Raw genomic sequence first — 26,488 nt, 5'->3', positions numbered from 1 at the left:
GAGAGACCATGTTTTTTGTCATGAGACTTCGCACTGACCCTGGGAACTATACTTTCTCCTTTGAGGTGATTTATTCCATCCATTTTTTTGTAGAGTAGGCAGGGGGCATTGTTACTATCCCATTTCCAAGTGTTTAGGAGAATGATGCCTCCCTGTGGTCCCCAAATTTAGACATATTCTACAAACTAATTCTACCAATGATAGAGGGATTAGGAAAGACTTCACTGTGGGGATGAGCCTTGAACTGAGTCTTGGTTAGTTGACTAGCTGGGACAGATTTCTCAATTTGAGCTTGGAAACATTTTGAGAGGTTTGGCCTTATACTAGGCCATCCTAGACCCAGATAGTCTGAGGAAGGCCAAAATGGGTAATAGATGGGGGACCCCAGGGTTCCCAGGACCTAGTACAGTGATGGCGAACCTATGACACGCGTGTCAGAGGTGACACGCAAACTCATTTTTTGGTTGATTTTTCTTTGTTAAATGGCATTTAAATATATAAAATAAATATCAAAAATATAAGTCTTTGTTTTACTATGGTTGCAAATATCAAAAAATTTCTATATGTGACCTGGCACCAGAGTTAAGTTAGGGTTTTTCAAAATGCTGACACGCCGAGCTCAAAAGGTTCACCATCACTAACCTAGTATGTCTTCCTCAACCAAAATGGGACCAGACCTGTACAGCCACATAGCCACTAACTTCTGTGATGTCATAAATAACTCTGTCCTAGTCACTTCACATTCTCATTTAAGTCTCTGCTCAATTAATTCAAAATAATATAATTACATAAAATATAGTCCTAACTCAACTTACATTTGGCCATGTTGCCAAAGTGAAGTTTCCTCCTGATTCCCACACTAATAATTGTGCCTTTTGGAGTCTTGTTTTGGATTTTCTTTTCCTTCTTTCTTACTCTACTTTTATTATATTTCTTTTATTCTGCAGGCTTGAGTCGATAAATTCACCAAAACTTAGAGGAAACGTTGCTCTAGGGGTGAGCCTGTCCAGTAATCTTCTCTGATAAGATTATGGGGAAGGGAAACAAAAATTTAGACTAACAGAAAGTCCTTGGAAATTCACTCCGGGCCTCACCTCCACTTTAACCTAAATGCAAATAATTCCATCTCTACTATATACTACTATCTGTAATAGGAGAGTAATTTTTTAAAATAAATTTTTATTGATTTCAGAGAGGGAGAGAGAAAACATCCATGATGAGAAAGAATCATTGATCAGCTTCCTCCTGCACGCCCCACACTGGGGATTGAGCCCACAACCCAGGCAAGTGCGCTGACCTAGAACTGAACCGTGACCTGGTTCATAGGTGGACGCTCAACCATTGAGCCATGCCGGCCGGCTGGGCAGGAGAGTAAATTTCTTTTTAAATTAAAAAAAAAAGAAGAAGAAGAAGCAGGTGCTTAAGAAAACCATGTTTAATTTATTTGGGGCAGAAAAAATGTCCTAAAGAAATCTCCCTCCTTAAAATGATACTGCCCTAGCTGGTTTGGCTCAGTGGATAGAGTGTCAGCCTGCGGACTAAAGGGTCTTGAGTTTGATTCCAGTCAGGGACACATGCCCAGTTTTTGGGCTTGATCCCCAGTAGGGGGCATGCAGGAGGCAGCCCATCAATGATTCTCTCTCATCATTGATGTTTCTATCTCTCTCTTCCTCTCTGAAATCAATAAAAATACATTAAAAAAAATAAAATGATACTGACTTTAGCCAAGCTTTGACTAAACAGTACTGCCTGGTATAATTCATAACACTGGTCTTCTCTTAGAGCCTTTGTATTTTCTGCTTCCCCTGCCTCCCTAGGTCTTCCCCTAGACATCCACATGGCTCATGCCTTTACTTGCTTCAGGTGTCTGCTCAAATGTCCCCTGGTCAGAGAAGCTTCTCTGCACACCCCATCAGAAGAACTACTCCTGCACCAAGGCCCACCCACTCAGCTCACTCCCCATGCTCAATTTTTCCCTGCTTTATTTCTCTCCATATCAGTTATCATCACCTGGGAGTTTGTTTTCAATCGGTTTGTCTGTCTTCTCCTAATAGAATATAACCTCGTGCAATCACCTTACCCTGGGAACAGTCCCTGACAAGTAGTAGGCATTCAATAAATACTTGTTGAATTAATGTAAGAATTATGATTTTTCAAAGTTTGTTAAATTCCCAAGTATTTTTAGGCACTAAAATATTTTTTCTCTGTAGGATTACTTGAAATATGACCATGTAAGTATTTGGACTAAAAATCATGAGACTTAAGTCCCAGCTCAGCTATTAATTTCTTGTGTAATTTGGTTAGATAATTTCTTGGAGCTTCACCCTTGTACATCTGACATCTTATGGCTCACAACCATGACTCTAAAATCAACAGAAAAATAGATTCCATATAAAAATTATCTGTGCATGTCATTTTTAGTAACATGTATGGCATAAAACAAGGTACAATTATAACTGGTAACTATTTTTCAAGAGAGCTTTATCTAATCTATTTCTTTTTCTGGAAGGTCCAAACTTCTAAATTGCTGACCTCAAAAAAATCCAATTATTTTTCAGAAACTTACAAAATCTAAAGATATGGACCATTTCCATGCTTAAGCCAAAATGCTTCGACCTTTATTCTACTTTCAAACTTGCTATAATCCATTATCTCCATTTCTACAATATTACAAATCTCATGACATATAATAACCCAGGTAGGAACCAAACATCTAAAGACTTTTTTTTCCTAGCCATACTACTTTGAAAACTGTTCCAAATACATTCAATTATCCACCAGAGCTAAAGATCAGGAGAAAATCAAGTTGGGATATACAGGAATCATGTCCAAGCCTGTAATGGGAAGCTCGTATTTAATTAGATGAGGCAATACATGTGAAGTGATATGCATAGTGCCCTGCCAGATAATGTGTTCAATATGTTACCTAACGATTTTTATATTTAAAGAATCTCTGAGCTGATAAGAACCTTGAGAGCTCACCCTAGTGTATCTATGACTCCTCTATCAAGTATTTAATGAGAACATTTTTTCATTTCTGAATCAAATAAAGATCATTAGTCACACAATTGTGCAGAACACAACTCAGTGTGGGGTACAAATAAAGACCAACAAAGCACTAGTCTTGACCAGTAAGCTCTACAACAAGGTTCTCAACCTGTGGGTCGCGACCCCTTTGGGGGTCGAACGACCCTTTCACAGGGGTCGCCTAAGACCACCGGAAAACACATATATAATTACATATTGTTTTTGTGATTAATCACTATGCTTTAATTATGTTCAATTTGTAACAATGAAAATACATCCTGCATATCAGATATTTACATTACGATTCATAACAGTAGCAAAATTACAGTTATGAAGTAGCAACGAAAATAATTTTATGGCTGGGGGTCACCACAACATGAGGAACTGTATTAAAGGGTCTCGGCATTGGGAAGGTTGAGAATCACTGCTCTACAGCCTCCCGGTGGTATAGAACCTAGGAACAAATCACAGTTCCGCCTTCTCCTCTCCTAAATTTCCTGCCAACCCCACCCCACCAACCGCACTACTTTCCACCCATAACGGGATTCCCTCTGCCCCTAGTTCCCATCATCCTTCGGGGTCTCCCTTCCTCTTGGCCCAAATCCCACCCAGGGTCCTTCTCTCGCCAATACTCGCTAGGTAATTCCCCAGGGCTTTCTGAAGTCTCGCGAGGGTGGTCCCGTTGCCCTGGTAACGAGTGGCCTTGCCTCCGGGTGAAGGGCGTGGCTAGAGCCGCTAAACTGGACCGGGATTACATTGGGCTGTTACCCGCGGGGGCGGGGAGGAGGAGCCGACGGAGGCGGGACAGTGACGCGCGGTTCCGAAGGAAAGGAGATCAGCGGCGCGGCGCCCCCTGCGGGAAGCGAGCACACGTGGACACACGCGCCGGGGGAAATGAGCTCCTACCCACACCGCGGCTTCCAGGCGTGAGCGTGAGCGTGAGAGGGCCTCGTTGACCTCCGGAATTGTGCTTCACCGTCCTTTCCCGAGGAAGTCCGTCGTCGAGCCCGCCCGCAGGCCTGGCTGGCTGGCTGGGCGTGGGGGCGCGGGTGTTGCCTCGTCCGCTTCGGCCGTGGAAGAAACGCGCGCGGAGTGCCCATTAGGCAATCAGCGCGGCTCTCCTGAAGCCCAGGTCTTCCCCTGTCGCAGGTGAGCACAATGGCAACTGTGACCCTGCTCAGGGAGTTGGCTGCGTGGGTGTTCTGTTCAAGAAAGAGAGGAGGTGGTGTCGCTGGTTTTATTTGTAGCGCTTCCAACGCTCCGTCCCCCTGGAGGCAGGCTCAGCTCTGGTTTAGATACATTGTTGAGTTAATTACGTGTTCATTTCTTCTTCGCTGTTGGGTCAGCTTACCTGGCTGGGCTCCAGTCAGGCTCATGAGGTTACATGTGCAGAGTAGTGTACCTGGATTTTAACATTTAGCAAGAATCGCATTTAGTAGGAACCACCCAGACAGTAAGACCCTGGCCCTGCCTTACATTGGTTTGCCTCCTATGCTCACGGGAGGAAATAGAATCAGATTTATGCCAATCCAGTTTCCCATATTGGGAATCGTGGTGACCCCGGGGCTGAAACTTCAGTCTCTTCGTGTTGCAGGTCCTAATAAGCAGACTCCTCTGTTGCATCTGTAGTAATTTGCTGTGGAGCTTGGACTTTCTTCTATATGTAGTCTTGTTCCAAAACACACTTTGTGTAGAGCGGAGCTTAAACAAATAGACTGGGAATTGGTAAATTCCTTTGATCTAAAAAACAACAACAACAAAGAATCTTTGACAAGGAACTTGCATTATTTCATTGTCTCAGTAATGGGAGGATAGTTGCATCGCAGGGATAATGGCCGTCGCCAGTACAACCTTCTGATAGCTATTGAGATGTCAGTTAAGACACATACAATTGAATATTAGAACGGAGACAGTATCTACGGAATAGTAGCCAAAATATAAAGAGTCTGTTGTCGGCCTCTGAACTGCTGGTCAATTGAAAATTAAGTAGAAAACAAAATTTATTGCTACATTTCATTGCCTGAATAAGTAACTGTAATTTAAAAGATTTGTGATCTTTTTAATGTCTCAGGATTATTCTGAACTTGCTATTGCTCTCTGGTATTTAATTGTAAATACAGGGTGTAAATGATTTGTCGTGTACCCTATAAATTCTTTTTAAATTATTTACTTGATTTGTCTTTTATTGTGATGTGGTCTCTTTCTCATAGAAATGAAAAATTTCTTCAAATCTTTGAAACTGAAGGTTTATTTAACCGTGTCCTAATAAATTAGTTTTTAAAAGAAACCTGTTGTCACTTAATTAAATACAATAGAATGTATTTTGGATACTCATACAATGTAATAAACACTTTTAATTTAAAAACTGTCAGTAAAGACCTTAGAAATTGTTTTCCATTTACAGCCCACCTACTCAAAAGGAGAAATATCGAGCCCAATACTGAAGAGATGTCAGAAGATTCAGAAGAAGACTATTCAGATAGAACAATCAGTGATGAAGATGAATCAGTATGTTTTCCTCAACTTTATCTTAATTTACTTTGAGATAAAACTTGTGTTATATAGATTCCCAGTAAAAGTATTATAAAACCAATTGAATGTAAGAATCAATTGGATGTTTAAATCACCTGTCATTGAAGTTGGGAAGTAATTTGATTGAAAGCCGAGATATTACTGTGTACAGTATGCCCCATCTAGAAAGAACCTATATTGGTTGTCTTTTTCTGAGAAAAAAGTTTGGATAAGATTCTTCTGACTTTTACTAAAATATGTGTATTAAATCATTATTAGGGGTTTTTATACTCCCTGTCCACTTTCTTATATGTACTGAGTGTACTGTATTCATCATAATATGTATCATATACTGGAACCTTCTATGTTTTAAATCTACTGTGTAGCTCCATAATAGGTTTAGTGTGGCTCTGATGTAACAAAGGCCAGGACATGGAAGAAGAAAAAGGAGGAAAAAACAAAATGCAGTATTTAAAAATATTTTGTCTGGTTCTAGTAATATTTGTGAGATGTTTTCATCACATTTTATTTTTAGTAAAGTATAAATTATCATATATTTAAGTTAAGGTCCCCAAATAAGCTCCCCAAAATGATGTATAACCCTTTAAGTCTATGGCCTTCTGCATTTATGTTCTTTTTAAAAAATATACTCATTAATTTTTAGAGCTAGAGCAAGGGAGAGGGAGAGAGAAAGAGAAGCATCCATGTGAGAGTGGAACATGGATCTGCTCCCTCCTGCACGCCCCCTACAGGAGAATTGATCCTACAACCCAGTCATGTGCCCTGACCTGGAATTGAACCCACATCCTTTTGATGCATGGGATGATGCCCAACGAACTAAGCCACACAGGCCAGGGCTATGTTTCTTTTCTTCTTTTGTTTCTTTTTCTTAATTTAGATCAGCGGTTCCCAACCTGTGGGTCGAGACCCCTTTGGGGGTCGAACGACCCTTTCACCGGGGTCGCCTAAGACCATCGGAAAACACATATATAATTACATATTGTTTTTGTGATTAACCACTATGCTTTAATTATGATCAATTTGTAAAAATGAAATTGGGGGTCACCACAACATGAGGAACTGTATTAAAGGTTCGCGGCATTAGGAAGGTTGAGAACCACTGATTTAGATTGTTTTGCTAAGCTTACCAAGAATCTTTAAACTTTATTTCTTCCCTACAGTTATTAGTAGACCTTACCCTGTGGAAGAAGAGGAATGAAAGGTGAAAACTTTAAGGTTTCAGGATAGTTGAAGTGTGTGCTTTGAGACCAGTAGCTATAATAATCCTTTAATTTTTTCCATTAAAGATTAAACACATACACTTAATTGTTAGTTGTAAAAAATTTCTAGCTTTGTAAGCTGTTGGTTTTTAAAAGAGAAATGTTTTTAAACTCTCTTGTTTTAGGATGAGGATACCTACGTGAAATTTGAAGATCTCCGCCAATGTGCACTTTTAACAGGTTTGAATTTATCCATATATTCTCCCTTCTCTTTATGATAGGATATGAGTGGAGGAAAAGTACTAAGATAAGGAAACTAGAAAAAAGTCAGCTTGGATAATATAGGGAATTATTATTCTGTTAATTGGATAAGGAAAGAAATGTATTCACTTTTGTAAGAATCTTTTGGAGTTAAAACTTTTAAGATTTGTTTTAGATAAACCTGATTTTAATGAAAATGGTCAGTAGTTTATAAAGAACTTAATACAAGAATTTGCCTTGGCATTTCTTTAAATAACCAATTCTTTAAATGCATTTACAGTATAACTGGACTTATAATGGGCACAGTGTTTTGGCACTGCATCTTTAAGTATGCCTATGTAGAGTTTCCTTAAAGTCATTCATTAGCAAATTTACATGTGCATGTGGGCATCTTGATGAATGCTTGATTGTTTAGAATTTATACATTTAGAATTGTGCTTTCAAATACATTAAAATATTTTTTCCAAATATTCATATATCTATCACAGATATTTTGAAATTGAAGATAAGACCTTCATTATTTTTTATTATTGTCTTTTTCACTGCCATCCTAAAACAAATCTTCACTTTTGAGATAACCACTATTCTCAGTTTGGTGTTTACCCTTCTAGAATTTTTTCTTGTATTTGTACACATATCTATACCCATAGTCATAGAAAATGTGTGACTAAGTTTAAGAAGTTTAAGAACATTCAACAGTAAATAGTTTGCTAAAAAAATTGTAGTACTGTTTTGTGGACTTCCTGCCGCCCTTTTTTTTCTTTTTAAAATTTTAAAACGTCTGTTGATAAAAAGGAGGAAATTCACTGTTTTAACTAACATTTCCTTGGTTGCTAAAGAAATTGAGAATTGTTTCATATGCTTGTCTATTTATATTCCCTTGTGTTATGAATCGCTCTTTCATAGAAATCCTTGTTAACTTTGTTTACATTGCTTTCATTGTTTGGAATTATTTTAATGTTATTTATCATTATTCGTTTGTGGCTCTTTTTTTTATGTATCTGTTTAAGCTACAAAGGCCCCTACTCTAAGATCATCAATATAATTATCAAAGTTTTCTTCAAGTACTTTTTTGTACTTGTTTGAATTTTGGTATTTCATTTCTCTAAAATTTACATTTACAAATCATATGAGGTATGAATCTAATTTTATTTACTAATTCATAAATAGTTGCCTTGCCATTTTTGAATCATACTGTAAATTAGACAAAAGTATGATCTACTCACATAATGGAATACTAGATGCTTAATAACTGTCTATTGAATAAATGGATCTATATAACAATCTTGAGAAGTAGCAATGGAAGGTAGTATTTCTTATTTACAAGTAGTAAATAAGATTTATGTTCAAAGAGGCTTCATTGGCCAACCAAAATCATGTAGAAACAAAGTGGTAGAACAGAACTCAGTTTGACTGACTCCTAGTCCAATTATCTGCTGTTATACAAAAATAACCCAGAACTAAATTTAGGTTAAAAGCCATGTTTCAGAGGTGGAAAAGCAAGAGGAGTCAGTGGGACAAATGGAACCAAGTATGTAAAAGGTAGAGAGAAAACCAGGAAGTGTACCATCATAAAAGACAAGGGACATGATCTTAAGGAAAGGTGATTATCAACATCAGGTTGAGGCCCCAGTTACCCAATAGAAACGGAGAGAGAGCCTCCGCGCTGTCTACTTGGGACGACTCCATCTTATTCTGTGTGAATTATGCTCCTGGGGTTGTGTCACACAGTAGCCCTAGAATGAGAACTGAAAAAGTTTTGACTGAAAGTTCACTATAACAACCTTAGAGAACATAGTTCCAGTAGGTGGTGAGAAAATATGGTTGGTGGGTGTACTTAACCTATTAGACAAATAGTTGCCTCAGTGTGATTAAGGTTAAGAAGATTGAACAGTAAACAGTTGGCTAAAAAAGCTGCAAGAAACAAATGCAATCCCTTTCAAAATCTAAAATGTTTTTGGAGTAGCAGTGACAATTTGGTATAATTTATAGTATTTAATAACAACTTTTTTTTTTTTAATATATTTTATTGATGTTTTACAGAGAGGAAGGGAGAGAGATAGAGAGTTAGAAACATCGATCAGCTGCCTCCTGCACATAATGGAATACTAGATGCTGGGGATGTGCCCGCAACCCAGGTACATGCCCTTGACCGGAATCGAACCCGGGACCCTTCAGTCCGCAGGCCGACGCTCTATCCACTGAGCCAAACTGGTTTCGGCATACAACTTTTCTTTAGCTATCGTGAAGATAAGTTATTAAAAAATTTCATTAGTACTTTTATTTTTTAAATGCCATAAATTATAAGATATTTATAATTATATCTACAGATATTCACAAATTAATGGTGTTGAAGGGGAAAAAAAAGAACATATAAAAAAGTTATAGGGATTTGCCCTGGCTGAGTAGCTCAGTTTGTTAGAGCACCATCCTGATACACTAAGGTTCTGGGTTCAATCCCCAGTCAGAGCACAATCAAAAATCAATCGATGAACGCAACAATAAGTGGAACAACAAATCGATGTTACTTTCTCTCCCTCTCCCTCTCCCTCTCCTTTCCTCTTCCTCTTTTCCTCTCTCCCTCTCTCCCTTCTCTCTCTTTCTAGAATCAATTTTGAAAATTATAGCAATTGGAGTTTTGCTTCTTAACACTCATGATTGTGTTTGAATCTTTTTCCAGCTGACTCCATCACTGACCCATTTTTCCCCCGGACTACACAGATACTGTTGGAATACCAGCTAGGGAGATGGGTGCCACGTCTTCGTGAGCCACGAGATTTATATGGTGTCTCTTCTTCTGGTGAACTGAGCCCAACACGGTGGCCGTACCACTGTGAGGTCATTGATGAAAAAGTCCAGCATATTGGTAGGTTCTTAGCAGTTTTGGGGATTTAAACATACTAGTAAATTTACTTTGCCAACCTTAATTTTAATGAGGAAACTCCCAGTATTAGAATAGTCATTCCAACAGAAGTATAACATGAGCCATACAGGGGTAGGAAAAGTAGGTTGTATGGAATATAATACAATCCTATATAATAAAAGGCTAATATGCAAATTGTCCCCCCAGGTGGGAGTTCAACCAACTGGGAGCTCGACCGGTTGCTATGACCGCACTGCAGCTGCCAACTGGCCCGATCTGGGCCCCAATTGGCTCCCCCCAACCCCCAGCCAGCCCCACCCCCGATTGGGCCATCCCACCCCAATTGGGGGGAGGGCCAGCTGGCCAACCACCCGCAGCCCCTCCCACTGGCCAGCCAGCCCCCCAATAGGCCTCGATTGCTGGCCAGGCCTAGGGACTCCACCCATGCACAAATTCATGCACCAGGCCTCTAGTAATTAATAAATAATAAATTGTAAACCTACTTTTGCCACTTATATGTAATTTTTAATTTTCTAGTAGCCACATTTAAAAAGATTAAAAAGAAACAAGTGGAATTGATTTCAAAACTATTTTTTATTTAACCCAAATATATCTTAAATATTTTATGTTCTTTTTTTATATGGAGTCTTTGAAAACTGGTGTGCATTTATACTTACATTTCAATTCAATCCAATTTTTGTTCACATCCTTGCCACACTTATTTTGTTGTTGTATTTTTAAATAGCCATTCTAGCCCTAGCCGGTTTGGCTCAATGGATACAGTGTCAACCTGTGGACCAAAGGGTCCTGGGTTTGATTCCGATCAAGGACACGTACCTGGTTGCAGGCTCCTCCCTGGCCCAGGCCCTGGTCAAGCGTGTGCAGGAGGCAACCAATGGATGTGTTTCTCTCACATCTGATATTTCTGTCTTTCCCTCTCTCTTCCACTCTAAAAAATCAATGGAAAGATATCCTCAGGTGAGGATTAAAAAAATAAAATAAAATAAAATGTTTAATAAATAAATAAATAGCCTAAACATGTGTGAGATATCTCACTGTGGTGCTGATTTACATTTCCCTGAGTATCAGTGACTTTGACAGTGCAATCCCTATCAAAATATCAATGGCATTTTTTCATAGGAATAGAAAAACAACTGTAAAATTTATATGGAACCATAAAAGCCTACAAATAGCCAAATCAGTCTTGAGAAAGAAGAGCAAAGCTGGAGTCATCACACTTCCTGATTTCAAAATATATTACAGAACCACAGTAATCAAAACAGTATGGTACTGATATAAAGACAGACATACAGACCAATCAACAGAATAGAGAGCCCAGAAGTAAATCCACATATATACGTTCAACTGATCTTTGACAAGACTGTCAAGGATACACAATGGAGAAAGGATAGTCTCTTCAACAAATGAGAAAATTTAATATCCACATGCAAAAGATGAAATTGGACCTTTGTCTTACACCATACAAAAAGTCAACTCAAGTGTATTAAAGACTTAAACATAAGACCTGAAACTGTAAAACTCCTACAAGAAAACATAGGGGGAAAGCTTCATGACATTGTTCTTGGCAATGATATCATGGATATGACATCAAAAGCTCGGGTAACAAAAGCAAAACTAAACAAGTGGGACAACAAAAAGCTTCTGCACAGTAAAGGAAAGAATACAGTGAAAAGGCAACCTGTGGATTAGGAAAATTATTTGCAAGCTATATTTCTGATGAGTTAATCTCTCAAATATATAAGGAATTTCTACAACTCAATAACAAACTCAACCAGATTTAAAAGATGGACTAAGGACTTGAATGGATGTCTTTCCAAAGAAGACACAAATAGCCAACAGATACATTTATTGACTTTTTATGTAATCTGATAAAATTCTTTGCCATTTTGTTGTTGAACTTTTTGTTTTCTTGATCTCTAAATGCTCTCTATATATTCATGAGATTAGCTTAATGTTATGTATGTTGCATACTTTTTCTCAGTTTGTCATTTGCCTTTTATCTTTCTCATGCAGAAAATTTTAATTTTTATGTAATCATTTTTCTGTCTTCTGGATTTTGAAAATCTTATGTTTCTCTTAGCACATTTCAAGTTGTATTTTTTGTGATTAAAATATTTTAGCATCAGGAACCATTTGGATGAAAGAAGTGAGCTCCCAATCCAATTCTATTAACTAACCTGTTATTCCAACAAAATTATTAAATAATTTTTTCTCTACTGGTTGGAAATGCCACAATTATATATTCAATTCCTAGGCCTAATTTTGAATTATATTCTATTCCACTAACCTGTCTACTCATGGTGACTCAAAACCTTTAATGCTATATTTTTTAAACTATAAATTTTGTTAGGTGGCAAACTTAGTTCCCCATCGTTCCTTTTATTCTTTTAAAAAGTTTTCCAACTTCTTGGCTTATTATAGTTGGCCTTATTGTGCGTATTTCTATATGAAATTTAAAATAAGCTTTCCTAGTTGTCCCAAAATTAATCCTGGTAACTTTATTGTGATCACATTACATTTATAGATTAAGCAAGAGCGACATCTTTACAATATTGCATCTTCCTAACCAAGAACAAGGTATGTTTCATGATTTACCCTAGTTTTTCTTTATCTTCCTTAGTACAATTTTAAATTTTTTTCTTGCACTTTTTCTAAGTTTTATTGTTAGGTATTTTATCTTGTTGCTTTACATAAAATCTTTATTGCATATTATTTTCTAACTTGTTTTGTAGAGGAAAGTTTTGTGTATTAATTTTGAAACCACCCAACTCTTATTTCTAGTTTTTAAGTTATTGCATATGTGTTTTTATACAATTATATCATCAAGGAAAAATGTAATTAAATCTCCTCGTTTCCAGTTTGTGTATATCATACTTCTTTTTCTTGACTGAATGCATTGACTGGTATTTTCAAAAAACATTTAAAGTTTTATATTCATCTTGTTCCTCATTTTAATGGGAATGCTTTTAGTGTTTTCTCTCTAAGCAAAATATTGGTTCATGGTTTGAATTAAATTTGATTTTATTAAGGAAGTATCCATTTATTCTTTATTACTAAGAAAATTTACCCAGAAATAATTACTAAATTTTATTAAATGCCTTTCAATATTTACAGAGAGAAAGTATCTTAAGTTTCTCATTATGACACATTACAATATATGTATTTTATCCCTCACTGGAGGATGTTTTTATTAATTTTAGAGAGAGAGGAAGGGAGAGGAAAAGGGAGAGGGAGGGAGCAGAGAGAGAGAGAGAGAGAGAGAGAGAGAGAGAGAGGAAGAGAAACATCATTTGGCTGCCTCCCTTATGTGTCCCAACCAGAGATCGAGCCTGTAACCTAGGTATGTTGCCATGTGCCCTGACCATTTCTTTGAGGCATTGGACAATGCTCCAACCAACTGAGCCATCTGGCCATGGAATGAACTGCTATTAGTCATTGTGTATTATTTTGTGTGTTGCTAAAGCCTATTTGCTAATATTTTATATAGGATTTTTGCTTTAATATTCATAAGTAAGAATTTATATTTTTCTAGCTTTTGTACTTTTTTAGGTTTTAGTATAAATATTATTCAAAATTCTTCCTTGTAGAAGAATTTCTCCTCTTCTAGGACAGTTTGAATAATACTGTAATTAACTGTTGGATAGAATTCACCTAAAACAGTCTGGACATATTTGTTATTGTTATTTTAGATATACAGAGAATATTTTTATTGTAAAACTTCTTTGTTAGTTCTGTTTAGATGTTCTATTTCAGGGACAGTTTTGATTATTTGTATTCTCCTAGAAACATAATGCTTCTATGGAGAACTTTTCATTTGTTTACAAAGATTTGGTCAAAGTATTCTTTTGTAATTATTATAATATCCTTTGACTTTGGGGGATTTTTCCCCTCTCTTGTCATATTTTTGTTAAGTATTTATACATTCTTATTTCCCTCTCCCCTGAATATGTTGGTGGGATATAATTATCTTGTTAGTTTTTCCAAAGAATCAATGTTTAAATATATTAGTTCTGTTGTGCTGTTTTCTTTTTTTTTTAATTTTTTTTTTAAATTAAATCTTTATTGTTCAGATTATTACAGTTGTTCCTCTTTTTTCCCCCCATAGCTCCCTTCCACCCAGTTCCCACCCCACCCTCTGCCCTTACCCCCGCCACCCAATGTTCTTATCCATAGGTGTACAATTATTGTCCAGTCTCTTCCAACACCCCCCACACTCCTTTTCCCCCCGAGAATAGTCAGTCCACTCCCTTTCTATGCCCCTGATTCTATTATATTCACCAGTTTATTCTGTTCATCAGATTATTTATTCACTTGATTTTTAGATTCGCTTGTTGATGTGTATTTGTTGTTCATAATTTGTATTTTTACCTTTTTCTTCTTCTTCCTCCTCTTAAAGGATACCTTTCAGCATTTCATATAATACTGGTTTGGTGGTGATGAACTCCTTTAGCTTTTTCTTATCTGTGAAGCTCTTTATCTGACCTTGAATTCTGAATGATAGCTTTGCTGGGTAAAGTAATCTAGGTTGTAGGTTCTTGCTATTCATCACTTTGAATATTTCTTGCCACTCCCTTCTGGCCTGCATAGTTTCTGTTGAGAAATCAGCTGACAGTCGTATGGGTACTCCCTTGTAGGTAACTGACTTTTTTTCTCTTGCTGCTTTTAAGATTCTCTCTTTGTCTTTTGCTCTTGGCATTTTAATTATGATGTGTCTTGGTGTGGTCCTCTTTGGATTCCTTTTGTTTGGGGTTCTCCGCGCTTCTTGGACTAGTAAGTCCATTTCTTTCACCAGGTGGGGGAAGTTTTCTGTCATTATTTCTTCAAATAGGTTTTCAATATCTTGCTCTCTCTCATCTTCTGGCACCCCTATAATTCGGATGTTGGTACGCTTGAAGCTGTCCCAGAGGCTCCTTACACTATCTTCATATTTTTGGATTCTTTTTTCGTTTTGCTTTTCCAGTTGGGTGAGTTTTGCTTCTTCGTATTTAAAATCTTTGACTTGATTCTTGTGATCCTCTAGTCTGCTGTTGGAACTCTGCATAATATCCTTTATTTCAGTCAGTGTGTGCTTAATTTCTAGTTGGTCCTTTTTCATAACCTCGCGGGTCTCACTAGATTTCTTGAGGGTCTCACTAAATTTATCGGCGGTCTCACCAGATTTCTTGAGGGTCTCACTAAATTTATCAGCAGTTTCTAGAAAATTCTTGAAAAACCTTAAAAGTGTGGTTTTGAACTCTATATCCAGTAGTTTGCTTTCCTCCATTTCTGTAATTTGTGACCTGTTTCTTTGTCTCCGCATTTTTTCTGCTCCCCTGTGTTGATAGAGTGGCTTTCTGTGTTAGGTGTCCTATAGGGCCCAGTGGCTCAGCCTCCCCAATTACCTGAGGTGGACACTCTTGGTGCACCCCTTTGTGGGCTTTGTGCACAGTCTTGTTGTAGTTAAGCCTTGATTGTTGTAGGTATCACTGGGAGGAATTGACCTCCAGGCCTATTGGCTGTGAGAATCAGCTGTGTCTGCAGTGGGAGAACTTCTGAGCTGGAGACACCCTTCTGGGGCAAGACTTGCTTCATTGGGGCTTTGGTGCTCACTGAGTCTGCCCCCTGAGTGTGTCCCTTATGGATCTGAGGAGTTGTAATCTGGATGGTCCCACTCTGACCACTGGGTACACTGGCTCTTGGATCTCTAAGGAAGTGCTAATCTAGCCTCTGCCTGAGGCTACCCAGCAGGAGCTATGGAGAGATTACTCTTCTTTGTTTGGGGTTTGGAGGTGCCCAGATGAGGCCCAGCTGTGAAGCAATGTGGGGCCTTGGACCTTCTTTTGGAAGTTCTGGGTCTCTCTGATTCAGCTGCAGTTTGTTAGGTAATTTTCAGGTTGCAAAGGGCAAGGCCTGTCATATGCAAAAGCTTCTGTGCAAAGCTTGGGTGGGGCGGGGTATCAGGGGATCAACAGGGCGGAGCAAGCAGCTGTTGCTCTTCCCCAGTCCTACCCTAAGAGGCCCCGCATCTCAGTGTCCCAGTAATCGCTGCAAGCACCTCTGAGAGAAAGCCGCCCTCGAGTTCTGCCTGATGCCAGATAGTCCATTTCTCCCCGTATGAGTCTGGGTCCCCAGAGACTCACCCGGAACTGGAGTTAAGAGCAGTCGGGAGCTTGAGACTCCTTCCCGATTGAAAAAGACAACTGTGTCCTCAGTTTCCAGCCCTCTCCACGTGCACTGTGTCCTCAGCTGCCAGCCCTTTCGGCGTGCACCTCCGTACCTCTGCACTTTACTTCCGCACCTCCTCTGAGTCTCAGTGTGCTTTTCTCTTTCCTTCTAGTTGTAGAATTTCCACTCAGCCAGCCTTCCTGTGGTTCTGGATGATGTCTGTTTTGTCTTCTAGTTGTATTTTTGAAGTGGTTGTGCGAGGCAGCAATTTCTGGTGTTTACCTATGCAGCCATCTTGGTTTCTCCTCTGCTGTTTTCTTATTCATTATTTTTTTATATATATCTGATTCATTTAGTTTTTTTTTAACCTTATTCTATATTTAACTTCTCGTTTCCCAATATTTTATTATGGAATAATTTAAATACAGAAAGAATTTGAAAGGATTGTACAGGAACACCCACACTCACCAACTAGATTCTTATTATTAACTAGAGGCCCATGCACAAAATTCGTGCAAGAGTAGGCCTGCCTTCCTGCAGCTGCTGGTACTGGCTTCCCTCTGGCTCCAGGACCTGGGCTTCCCTCTGGCCACTGGCAGGCACCCGGGACCTGGGCTTCCCTTGCAGTCCTGGTTTCGTCTGGAAAGTTGTCTGGAAGAACGTCCAGAAGGATGTCCAGTCTAGTTAGCATATTATGCTTTTATTATTATAGATTATTTGCCATATTTCTTGATCACAGATGTAGCCAACTATCTATCCCTCTCCATCAGACCATCTTAATTTTTATTTATTTCAAAGTAAGTTGAAGACATCCTTATAGTCCAACTTTAAATGTTTTAGCATGCATATTATTAGCTAGAATTTAATCTTGTTTTATTATATTTTTGACGTAAATTTTACATGCAATGAAATGCAAGAATCTAAGTGTATCAGTCCATGAATTTTAGCAAATGCATATATCTGTGTAGTCCAAACCCCTACTACAATATAGAACATTACCATTACAATCACTTAAACATTTTAAATAATATTTGTATGCTTAAAACTATATAATGCTAATAAAAGAAATCAAAGAATATTTGAATAAATCAAGAAATGTACCATGTTCATGGATTGAAAAACTCAATCTAGTAAAGGTGTCAGTTCTCCCCAAATGGGTAGGTTCTAGGCAATTTCTATCAAGATTTGTTTTGTAAAGGTAGAAAAGATTGTTCTGAAATTTATATGGAAAAGTGAAGGAACTGAGAGTAACTAAAACAATTTTGAAAAGAAGCATAAAATGGGAGGAATCAGCCTATGTGATATCAAGGTCTTTTTATATAGCTACTAGAGGCCCTTTTCACGAAATTCGTGCTTGGGTAGGGCCCCTAGGCCTGGCCAGTGATCAGGGCCGATTGGGGCTTTCTGGCTGCCAGCCATGGCCTTCCTTCATTCCTCACTGCCCCCTGGTGGTCAGCACACATCATAGTGAGCAATCGAACTCCTGATCTCCTGGTCAAACTCCTGAGGGGACAATTTGCATATTAGGCTTTTATATATATAGATAGTATTGTCAAAGCCCTGTCGTATTGGTGGAGAGATATGCATATATCAGTGGAAGAAGAGAACTCAGGAACAAATATGCCCAACTGACTTTTTACAAAGATGCAAAAGCAATTCAATGGAGCCCTAACCAGTTTGGCTCAGTGGATAGAGTGTTGGCCTGCAGACTGAAAGGTCCCAGGTTCGATTCCGGTCAAGGGCATGTACCTGGGTTGCGGGCACATCCTCAGTGGGAGGTGTGTAGGAGGCAGCTGATCAATGTTTCTCTCCCATCAATGTTTCTAACTCTCTATTCCTCTCTCTTCCTCTCTGTAAAAAATCAATAAAATATATTTTTTTAAAAAAACAATTCAATGGAGAAAAGTTAGCATTTTCATCAAATGTTAGACATCCATAGATTAAAAAAAGAAAAAAAAAGAAAAGGAAACAATGAACTTCAATTTAAGTCTAGTGCTTTATAAGAAAAATTAATTCAAACTGGATCATGGACTGAAATGTAGCATAAAATTATAAAACTTTAAAATAGAAAATATTTTCAATCGAAAGCTAATCAAGTTCTTAGAATTGACACCAAAAACATAATTAATAAAATGAAAAATTGATAAGTTGGACTTTATCAAAATTAAAAGCTTTTGTTTTATAAGAGACCTTGTTAAGAGGAAGAACATACAAGAGGAAGAAGAAAAACAAAGGGTAACATGTACATGCCAACTGATTCTGTTCCTTTTTTTGAGGAAAACAGCTTTCCCAAAAAAATTCACCAGTAATCTTTTTACATCCCTTTATATTATGTGGCTACTCCTGGCCACAGGGAAGCCTGGAAAATTGGGGTCTTTAGTGGATCTCATGCCACCCTCACACAGGTTTTTTGTCATAAAAGCAAACAAGAAGAAAGACTGGATATTGGGAGGGCAACTAGCAGTGTATGTAACAACTGCAATTTTGCAGTCCCTTCTATTCCTAAACATTTTTTGTTCATGTAACAGTGAATTAATTTGAACTAGTACTTGATGCTGCATGTGGAAATGGCTCATCCTGGTAATTAAAGTCAAACAGTCTGCCCCGTGGCAAATATTTATCTTTGATATCAACCACTTAAGAGAAAATTAAGTGGCTCCTTGGCACTACTGCACTTTTCAATGTGCTGAGAAGCCTTTTGGAGGAATATCTACATTTTGTATATCCTTGGTAAGTATGCAAAGCTTTCTGGCAGATAACTCAAATGCAGAACAAATATCACCATGATTGAGAACACTTGAAGGTTTGAATATTCTAAAATTTGAGGATATATGTAACTGTCCTGAGAAGCCTGTGCCAGAAATCTAAGAGTATGTACTTATCAAATTAAATGAGAACTAGATATAGACTAATAAAGGATGTCAATGAGTTAGATAATTTAGCTGTAACAGATAAATGCCTGGAAAGACAAGACTGCTAAAACTGACTCAAGAGGAAATAGAAAACATAAATAGGTATATAGTAAGTAGAGAGATTGAATTAGTAATAGAATAACTACCCACAAAGAAAAGCCCAAACTCAGATAGCTTCATTGCTGAATTCTACCAAACACTTAATGTTTGGAACAGTCTATCAAAAGTTTCTACCAGTTCTTCACAAACTTTTCCAAAAATAGGAGAGGAGGGAAAACTTTAGGAGACTAGTATTACCCTGTATACAAAGCCAAAACAAGATATCACAAGAAAACTACAGACCAATATGTATTATGGATATAGATGCAAATTTTCTCAAAAAAATACTATTCAATTGAATCTAGCAACATATAAAAATAATTATTCAACGTGACCAAGTAGAATTTATTCAGAAATTCAAGGTTAGTTTAGCATTCAAAAATCAAATAACGTAATTGATGTAATGAAATAAACTAATGTAATATAGCATATCAATAGAATAAAAAACAAAAAGTATATCTTCTCAATAGCTACAGAAAAAGCATTATATAAAATCCAGCACCCTCCTCTGGTGAAAACTGCTGACTTTGAAGCTTTGATAATTTCTGGAGACTAAATAATCTGGCCTTGGTTTTTGTTACCAAAGGAAACAATCTTCTGAATCCTAAGGACCAAAGATATGCTAACCACATATTGATCCAATGCTGATGTAACAGGATCCCTACTCTCCGCTAGTTTTGATGAGCCAGCCTTGTGAAATTAATAGCTGGAACACTGCTAACTTCTGGAAACTGCTGCAGCTGAGAGATCATGGACATCTGCCAACAAAGCTGCATTGTCATATTGATATACACTTCATAAGCAACATGTATGTCAGAATCAACATACTTGTCAAATCAGCATGTGTGTCAGAATCAACCTGTCAAAATCTGTATATGCCAGAATAGGAACATGCCAACATGTGTCAGAATAAACGTGTCAATTGGTTATTGTGTATCAGTTGACGTGTGTCAGAGTGGCATATGTGTCAGAATTGACCTGTGTCAGAATGAACAGATGTGTCATGATTAACATGTATCAGAATTGGTATGTGTCAGTGAACATGTGTGTCATACTCGGCGCACATGTCAGAATTGATGTGCATGTCAGAGTGGTCAATGTGTCAGAATAAACACATGCCTCAAATTTGACACATGTCTGTCAGGATCAACACACCTGTCAAAAGCAATATGTTGAAACTGATGTGTCAGGTTTGGCATATGTGTCAGAATTGACACATTTTGTCACAATGGACATGTGAAACTGATGTGTCACAATCAACATTTGAAAATTGATATGTGTTATAAGTGACATGTCAATAGTAGCATGGATGTCATAAGTGACTTATGTGTTGTAATGGCTTACGTATTATTGGTGACATACATCGCAGTTGACATGTATGTGGCTAACATCTGTAGAGCATTTCACTGTTCATAAATTTTTTTCAGAAGTCATAATTGTAAGTGTGGATGTGGTTCTTGATAAAGTTATTGTTCAATAAGGTGCTTACAACTTTTTTAATTGAGGTAAAATTTACATCACATAAAATTAACCATTTTAAAGTGAACAATTCAGCAGCATTTAGTACTATTTTTGTGTTGTGTAACTTATCACCTCTCTCTAAATCCAGAACATTTTCATGCCCCCCCCAAAAAAGACCCTATACCTATTAAGCAATCATTCCTCATTCTTTCCTCCCACAGTAAAATTACTAATCTGCTTTTTGTCTCTGTAGATTTTTCTATTCTGGACATTTTCAATTATACAATCAGACAATAAAAATATATACAAAATAAAATCCAGTACCCTTTCATGTCAAAAAAATTAGGAAGAGAATGCAAAATCCTTGCTATGATAAAGAGCACCTATGAAACCTCACAGCTAATATTATACTTAAGGCTGAAAGAATGGATGCTTTCCCCATAAGGTAAAAAACAAGACAAAGATATCCACTTTTGCCACTTCTATACAACATGGTAATGGAGCTTCTAGTCACAGTGATTAAGCAAGAAAAAGAAATAAAAAGCATACTAGTTAGAGAGGAAGAAGTGAAACTATTTCTGTTTACCAATGACATAATCTTGTATATAGAAACCCTCAGCAACCCACTGAAAAACAATTATAAGAACTAGTAAATGAGTTTGGCAAGGTTGAAAGATAAGATAAATATTTTTAAAATTAATTATATTTCTATACATTTATAATGAATAATACTATAATGAACTTAAACAGTTTCATTCACAATAACATCAAAAGAATAATATAGGAATAAATTTAAGAAAAGTGTAAAACTTTGAAAACTACAAAACATCGTTGAAAGAAAATTTTTAAAATCTAAATAAATGAAAAGACTCCCATGTTTGTGGATCAGAAAATTTATGATTGTTATGATGGCAATTCTCCCCAAATTAATCTGTCAGTCCAATACAATTTCCATCAGAATACTACCTGCTTTGTAGAAACTGACAAACTGATTCTAAAATTGATATGGAAACTCAGGGAATTTAGAATAGAAAAAAAAAATAGTGAAAAAGAATGATTTGAGATTCACAATTTTCAATTTCAAAACTATAAATTAACAATAATCAAGACGGTGTTGTACTATCATGAAGATAGGAATATAGATGAATGAATCTAATCAAAAGTCTAGAAATAAACCATGTTTGTGGGCAACGTATTTTCAACAAGGGTATTTTTTCTGTTCAATAGAAAAAATAATCTTTTAAGCAAATGGTGCTGGGACAACTAGATAAATAACACACCATATGAAAAATTAACTTAAAAATGGGTCAAACTCTTAGAAGAAAACAGAAGTAAATCTTTCATTGAATCTGACAATGGATTCATAGCTATAACATCAAAAGCACAAGTATCAACAAAAATGGGTCAATTTGGATTTCATGAAAACTTTTGTGCTTCAAATAAATCTATCAAGAAAATGAAAATAGAACCGGCAGAATGGGAGAAAATAATTGCAAGTATCTGATGAAGGGCTTATATAGACCTCTTACAACTCACACTAAAAAAGACAACTCAATTTAAAAAGTTCAAATGATCTGACTAGACATTTCTCCAAAGAAGATAAACATGGCCAGTGAACACATGAAAAGATATTCAGCACCTTTAGTTATCAGGGAAATACAAATTAATAACACAGTAACACACACTATGATGACTGGAATGAAAATCAGATAACAGGTGTTGATAAGAATGTAGAGAAATCAAAATCCTCCTTTGATGATGGGAATATAAAATCATTCAGCCTTTTTGGAAAAGTTTGGCACTTCTTCAGAAAGCTAAACATAGAATTATCATAAAAGTACTTTGATAAGCTGCAAACTTGACCCTATTGTAGATTCTCCAGTTTTAGTGTTAGAGTTTCATATTTCTTACTATAAAGACTACTCATTCTTAAATAATTAAGAACATAAACATTAATTAAAAAGTCTCCTTTTTTAACTGAGATGTCAGGCTGTCATGTATCTTTTGATGGTAAGCATACACCAAGGCAAGTAGCAGAAATTCCCAAAGTTTTCAGAAGCAATGCTATGTTATCAGTTCATGATTAATTTTGGTTTGAGTGCATTAAGGTTTTCAACTGATAAGAGGATCAGTTTTAGTTATAATTTTCTTTATTGTTTATTATCAATTTATTTGGTTGTGTATTCAGTTACTGACAAAGTGTACTGACGCACATTGACATCAATATTTCAATCTATGCTTTCTCTGTAGCTAGACTTGACTCTGATTAATTATGTCAGATATACTTACGTTGCTAAAGCAGTTGTATACATAATCCCCAAAATGTTTGTCCAGGAATACTTCTGTATTACCACCAAATTGTTTTTTTCTTCTTACTGTTTCAATGACTATATTCGGGATCATAGAGGCTGACTCCCTCCAAAGGAATATATTTAGTACCAGAACCAAGCATAGTCTGACACACACAAGCCAATAATAAAAGAATAGAATAGTGAGTCATCATCAAATTCTTGTTCTACTAAAAAGTGAGAACAATTTGGGTAGTTGGACTGTGAAGTCATTTTCTCCAATCAAATAGATCCTAGACAAAAATAAATCATGCATTTGAGCATGGCTCAGACAACTTTTAAGAAACTTGGCCCTAAAAATAATGAAGAAAAGGAAAGCTGGTATAGCTAAAGAAGAAGTTGGGGGTCCAAGGATAGCCTTTCTTTGGGGAGACAGAATATACTTTGTGCCAGGCCAGCACAACCCGGGGGGGGGGGGGGGGGGGGGGGTGGCGAAAGGATGTAGAAACGATCGAAAGAGAATAAGCTGGGTCAGTGATGGTGAACCTATGACACTCATGGCAGAGGTGACACGCGAACTCATTTTTTTGGTTGATTTTTCTTTGTTAAATGGCATTTAAATATATAAAATAAATATCAAAAATATACATCTTTGTTTTACTATGGTTGCAAATATCAAAAAATTTTTATATGTGACACGGCACCAGAGTTAAGTTAGGGTTTTTCAAAATGCTGACACACCAAGCTCAAAAGGTTCGCCATCACTGGTCTGGGTGGATCTCCTGTGCCTGGCTGTGGCCACAGAGAGGGATCCAGAGGGCAAGCTGAACCTTTATTTTATAGCCAGAGGTAAACAAGGGAGTGGTCACCATAGTTGCAATGTTCTTGTGAGTTTCACTTGTTTTGGCAGCACTTGCTGCACCTCCCACAGCCCATTAGCTACCCAGATAGGATCTAGGAAGACTCATAAGGTCAAGCTTAATTATGCTAAGAGGGCTGTGCCCTCTAAACTGGGACTTGTTTGTGGATTTGCTAACAGGTCAGTCAGAGGCTTAACCCTATAGCCGCTCCCTACAACATTGGAACATGTTTATAAGCTTAGGAGACAACCATTATCAGGCAAGATGCTGAAGATGAAGGGGAAGGGAGAATAAAAGATGGAGCAAGATTCCCAGAGGTGGATCAGAAAGATATCAAGTGCCCAGGAGAAAATAGAACTTTAGTATAAAATCTATGACACTAAATACTCATGAACTATTCACTATAATGATTTAGATCAAGGTGCCAGTGAAATGTTACAGTGTGACAATGTTCATTACTGCCAATGAATCCTTAGTAAAATCTATTCTAGCCCCTTACAAAACTAAATTTTAGCCTAGACCTATCAATAAACAACTTTAAAATGTATAATAAAAATTTCCCGTTTTATTTTTGTCACATTTAAATAATGTTCTCTCTTTTATATATATGTATAGATACGACTCCTCCTTATTCTGAGCCAGTGTACATCCCAACAGGCCTAGAGATCGAACCCATTTATTCAAACTCCAAGGAAGATACGGTAGTCTATCTAGCTGAAGATGGTGGGTACATAATGAAATATGTTGCTATACAAATGTAATTTGGTACCTGGGCTAACCTCTTAGTTATATTTGTTTTGCTGATTATAGTGAAAATTGCAGATTACCAGGAAATCCCTGTCCCCATAAAAATGTTGGTAAAGCCCTAGCCGGTTTTGCTCAGTGGATAGAGCACCAGCCCGCACACTGAAGGATTCCAGTCAAGGGCACGTACCTTGATTGCAGGCTCGATTCTGACCAGGAGGCAACCAATCAGTATGTCTCTCATCAATGTTTTTCTCTCTCTGTCTCTCCCCCTCCACTGTCTCTAAAAATCAATGGGAAAATAGCCTCGGGTGAGGATTAACAAACAAAAATATATATTTGGTTAATATTGATCCAAATGTTGATTTAGTGCTAATTATATTCTTGAAGGTGTATTTCAGTTCATGTAAAGTTACTTTAAAATAAAAGATCATATTGGCCATTAGAATGGGGTCATATTTAGAAGGAATTAGGCTTCACATCAATTTTCAAAGGTAAATCCAGTGGGGTGCTCTGCAACTATTGTTGCCTCTCTGTTGACAGGTTATTTTCATGCAATCTATCAGATGTGTGGGGTTTGCTTTTTTTCCATTTCATGCCAGTTTGGTGGGAATCCTATCTTTAAAAGAGGAACACACCCACATTGCAAATAACATCTAAGATATATCTCAGAAGGGTGATCTATATTTGTATTTTGAGAGCTCTAGTAATCAAAATCTTATATCTGGTTTATGATAGGATATGCTGATAATCAAACATAGACATCTCAGCCTATATCCTAAACGGTGCTACTCCTGATACACCAACATGAGGAAGTATGGGACTCCTGCACAATGTCACCATCAGAGTTCTATGTCTTACAGTAGATGTTAGATACCTTCCAGGGAACATACGTATTTTATTTAAAGGGCTGGCAAAACAGATAAATTCACAGGGATTGTTTCCTGTAGAGTAAGCAATTCTAGAAATCATTTACTCACATCTTTTTTAACAGCTGGAGTGAGAGAAGCACCTCTGATTTTTCTAATTTGATTTTAAATATTCTTATGGCTAAATTTTCAAATATTTGCATGGCTAGTAGTAGAACTTCTACACATAACTTAAATGAGATCTGATAAAAAATTGAAATAGTCAGGGTCTTGTTGGGAATTGGATGGCATACTTGGAGTAATTTTTATTAGTTCAGTATAAGTATAACTTAGAATGGACAGAGGTAAGAGAAACGAGCAAGGGATGGTGAAGCAACATAAGACTATCAACAGAGCAGAACCATTATATTTCCTTGGCCTGAAAGGATAGACTGATAGATGGTTTTTAGACATGTAGCTGTTGGATGGGGAAGTCCCCAAACAACTGGCTATATAGAATTCTGGTGGACAACTTTTCTTTCATAGATTTATTTCTTTAAATATATGTTCCAATGTCTTGTGACATCTGTTGTCTTTAATAAAAGTCAGCCATAATTTATATCATTGTTCCCTATTTATGGTGTGTCTTTTTGTCTCTGGCTGTTTTCAGCAAATCTAAGCTTGGCCTATATTTGGTTATCTTTATATTTATTCTGCTTGGAGTTTCCTGATCTTATTGGATCCATTGATTAATAGAGTGCTTTCCCCTACCCCATTTGAGAAATGTTCAACCATTATTTCTTCATATATTTTTCTATACTATTCTTTCTTTTCTGCCCTTTGGAATTCCAGTTACATATATTTTGGATTTCTAGCTGTGTCCTACATGTCCCTGGATCTTTGTTGATATTTTTGTCCTCCTCTGTCCTTGAGTTTTTGTTTTTAAGTTCACAGTCTTTCGTCCACAGTCTTCAGTATGTCTTTTAAGCTTACTCTATAGAGCACCAGCCCGCACACTGAAGGATTCCAGTCAAGGATTCCAGTAAATCTTTCATTTCAGTTATTGCACTTTTTACTTCTAGAATTTCCATTTGATTTTTTTAATAGTTTCCATTTATATTAATCTGCTTCTTTATTATCTCTTATCTTTTCCTTTAAGCCTTTAAACATGTTTTCTGAGTCCTTTGTAAATCCCATCTAAGTTATCTTGAGGGATGTGTGTGTGTGTG

At 37.0% G+C, this 26,488-nt stretch overlaps 1 protein-coding gene across 12 annotated transcripts in view; it reads left to right on the top strand.

The window, feature by feature from the left end:
* The first annotated feature begins 3,756 nt into the window (after positions 1-3,756).
* AGBL3 (ATP/GTP binding protein like 3) overlaps positions 3,757-26,488 on the top strand; it is a 71,074-nt gene continuing 48,342 nt past the window's right edge. For 3 of the 12 annotated variants that reach the window (XM_036328615.1, XM_036328627.1, XM_036328618.1), the window contains exons 1-5: positions 3,757-4,176; positions 5,432-5,535; positions 6,944-6,998; positions 9,700-9,885; positions 24,283-24,390. In XM_036328615.1, coding sequence (XP_036184508.1) covers positions 5,476-5,535; positions 6,944-6,998; positions 9,700-9,885; positions 24,283-24,390 — 409 coding nt within the window. In that variant the 5' untranslated portion in view covers positions 3,757-4,176; positions 5,432-5,475. Of the gene's footprint in view, positions 4,177-5,431; positions 5,536-6,943; positions 6,999-9,699; positions 9,886-10,089; positions 10,249-12,427; positions 12,481-19,644; positions 20,495-24,282; positions 24,391-24,477; positions 24,617-26,488 lie in introns of those variants that run through there. The other 9 variants (XM_036328619.1, XM_036328624.1, XM_036328623.1 and 6 more) reach the window with 9 other exon arrangements.

Source organism: Myotis myotis, unplaced genomic scaffold (assembly GCF_014108235.1).
Source record: "Myotis myotis isolate mMyoMyo1 unplaced genomic scaffold, mMyoMyo1.p scaffold_m19_p_11, whole genome shotgun sequence".
Lineage (NCBI taxonomy): Eukaryota > Metazoa > Chordata > Mammalia > Chiroptera > Vespertilionidae > Myotis > Myotis myotis.
The sequence above is the reverse complement of the archived record's forward strand: the minus strand, read 5'-3'. Positions and strand labels throughout refer to the sequence as shown.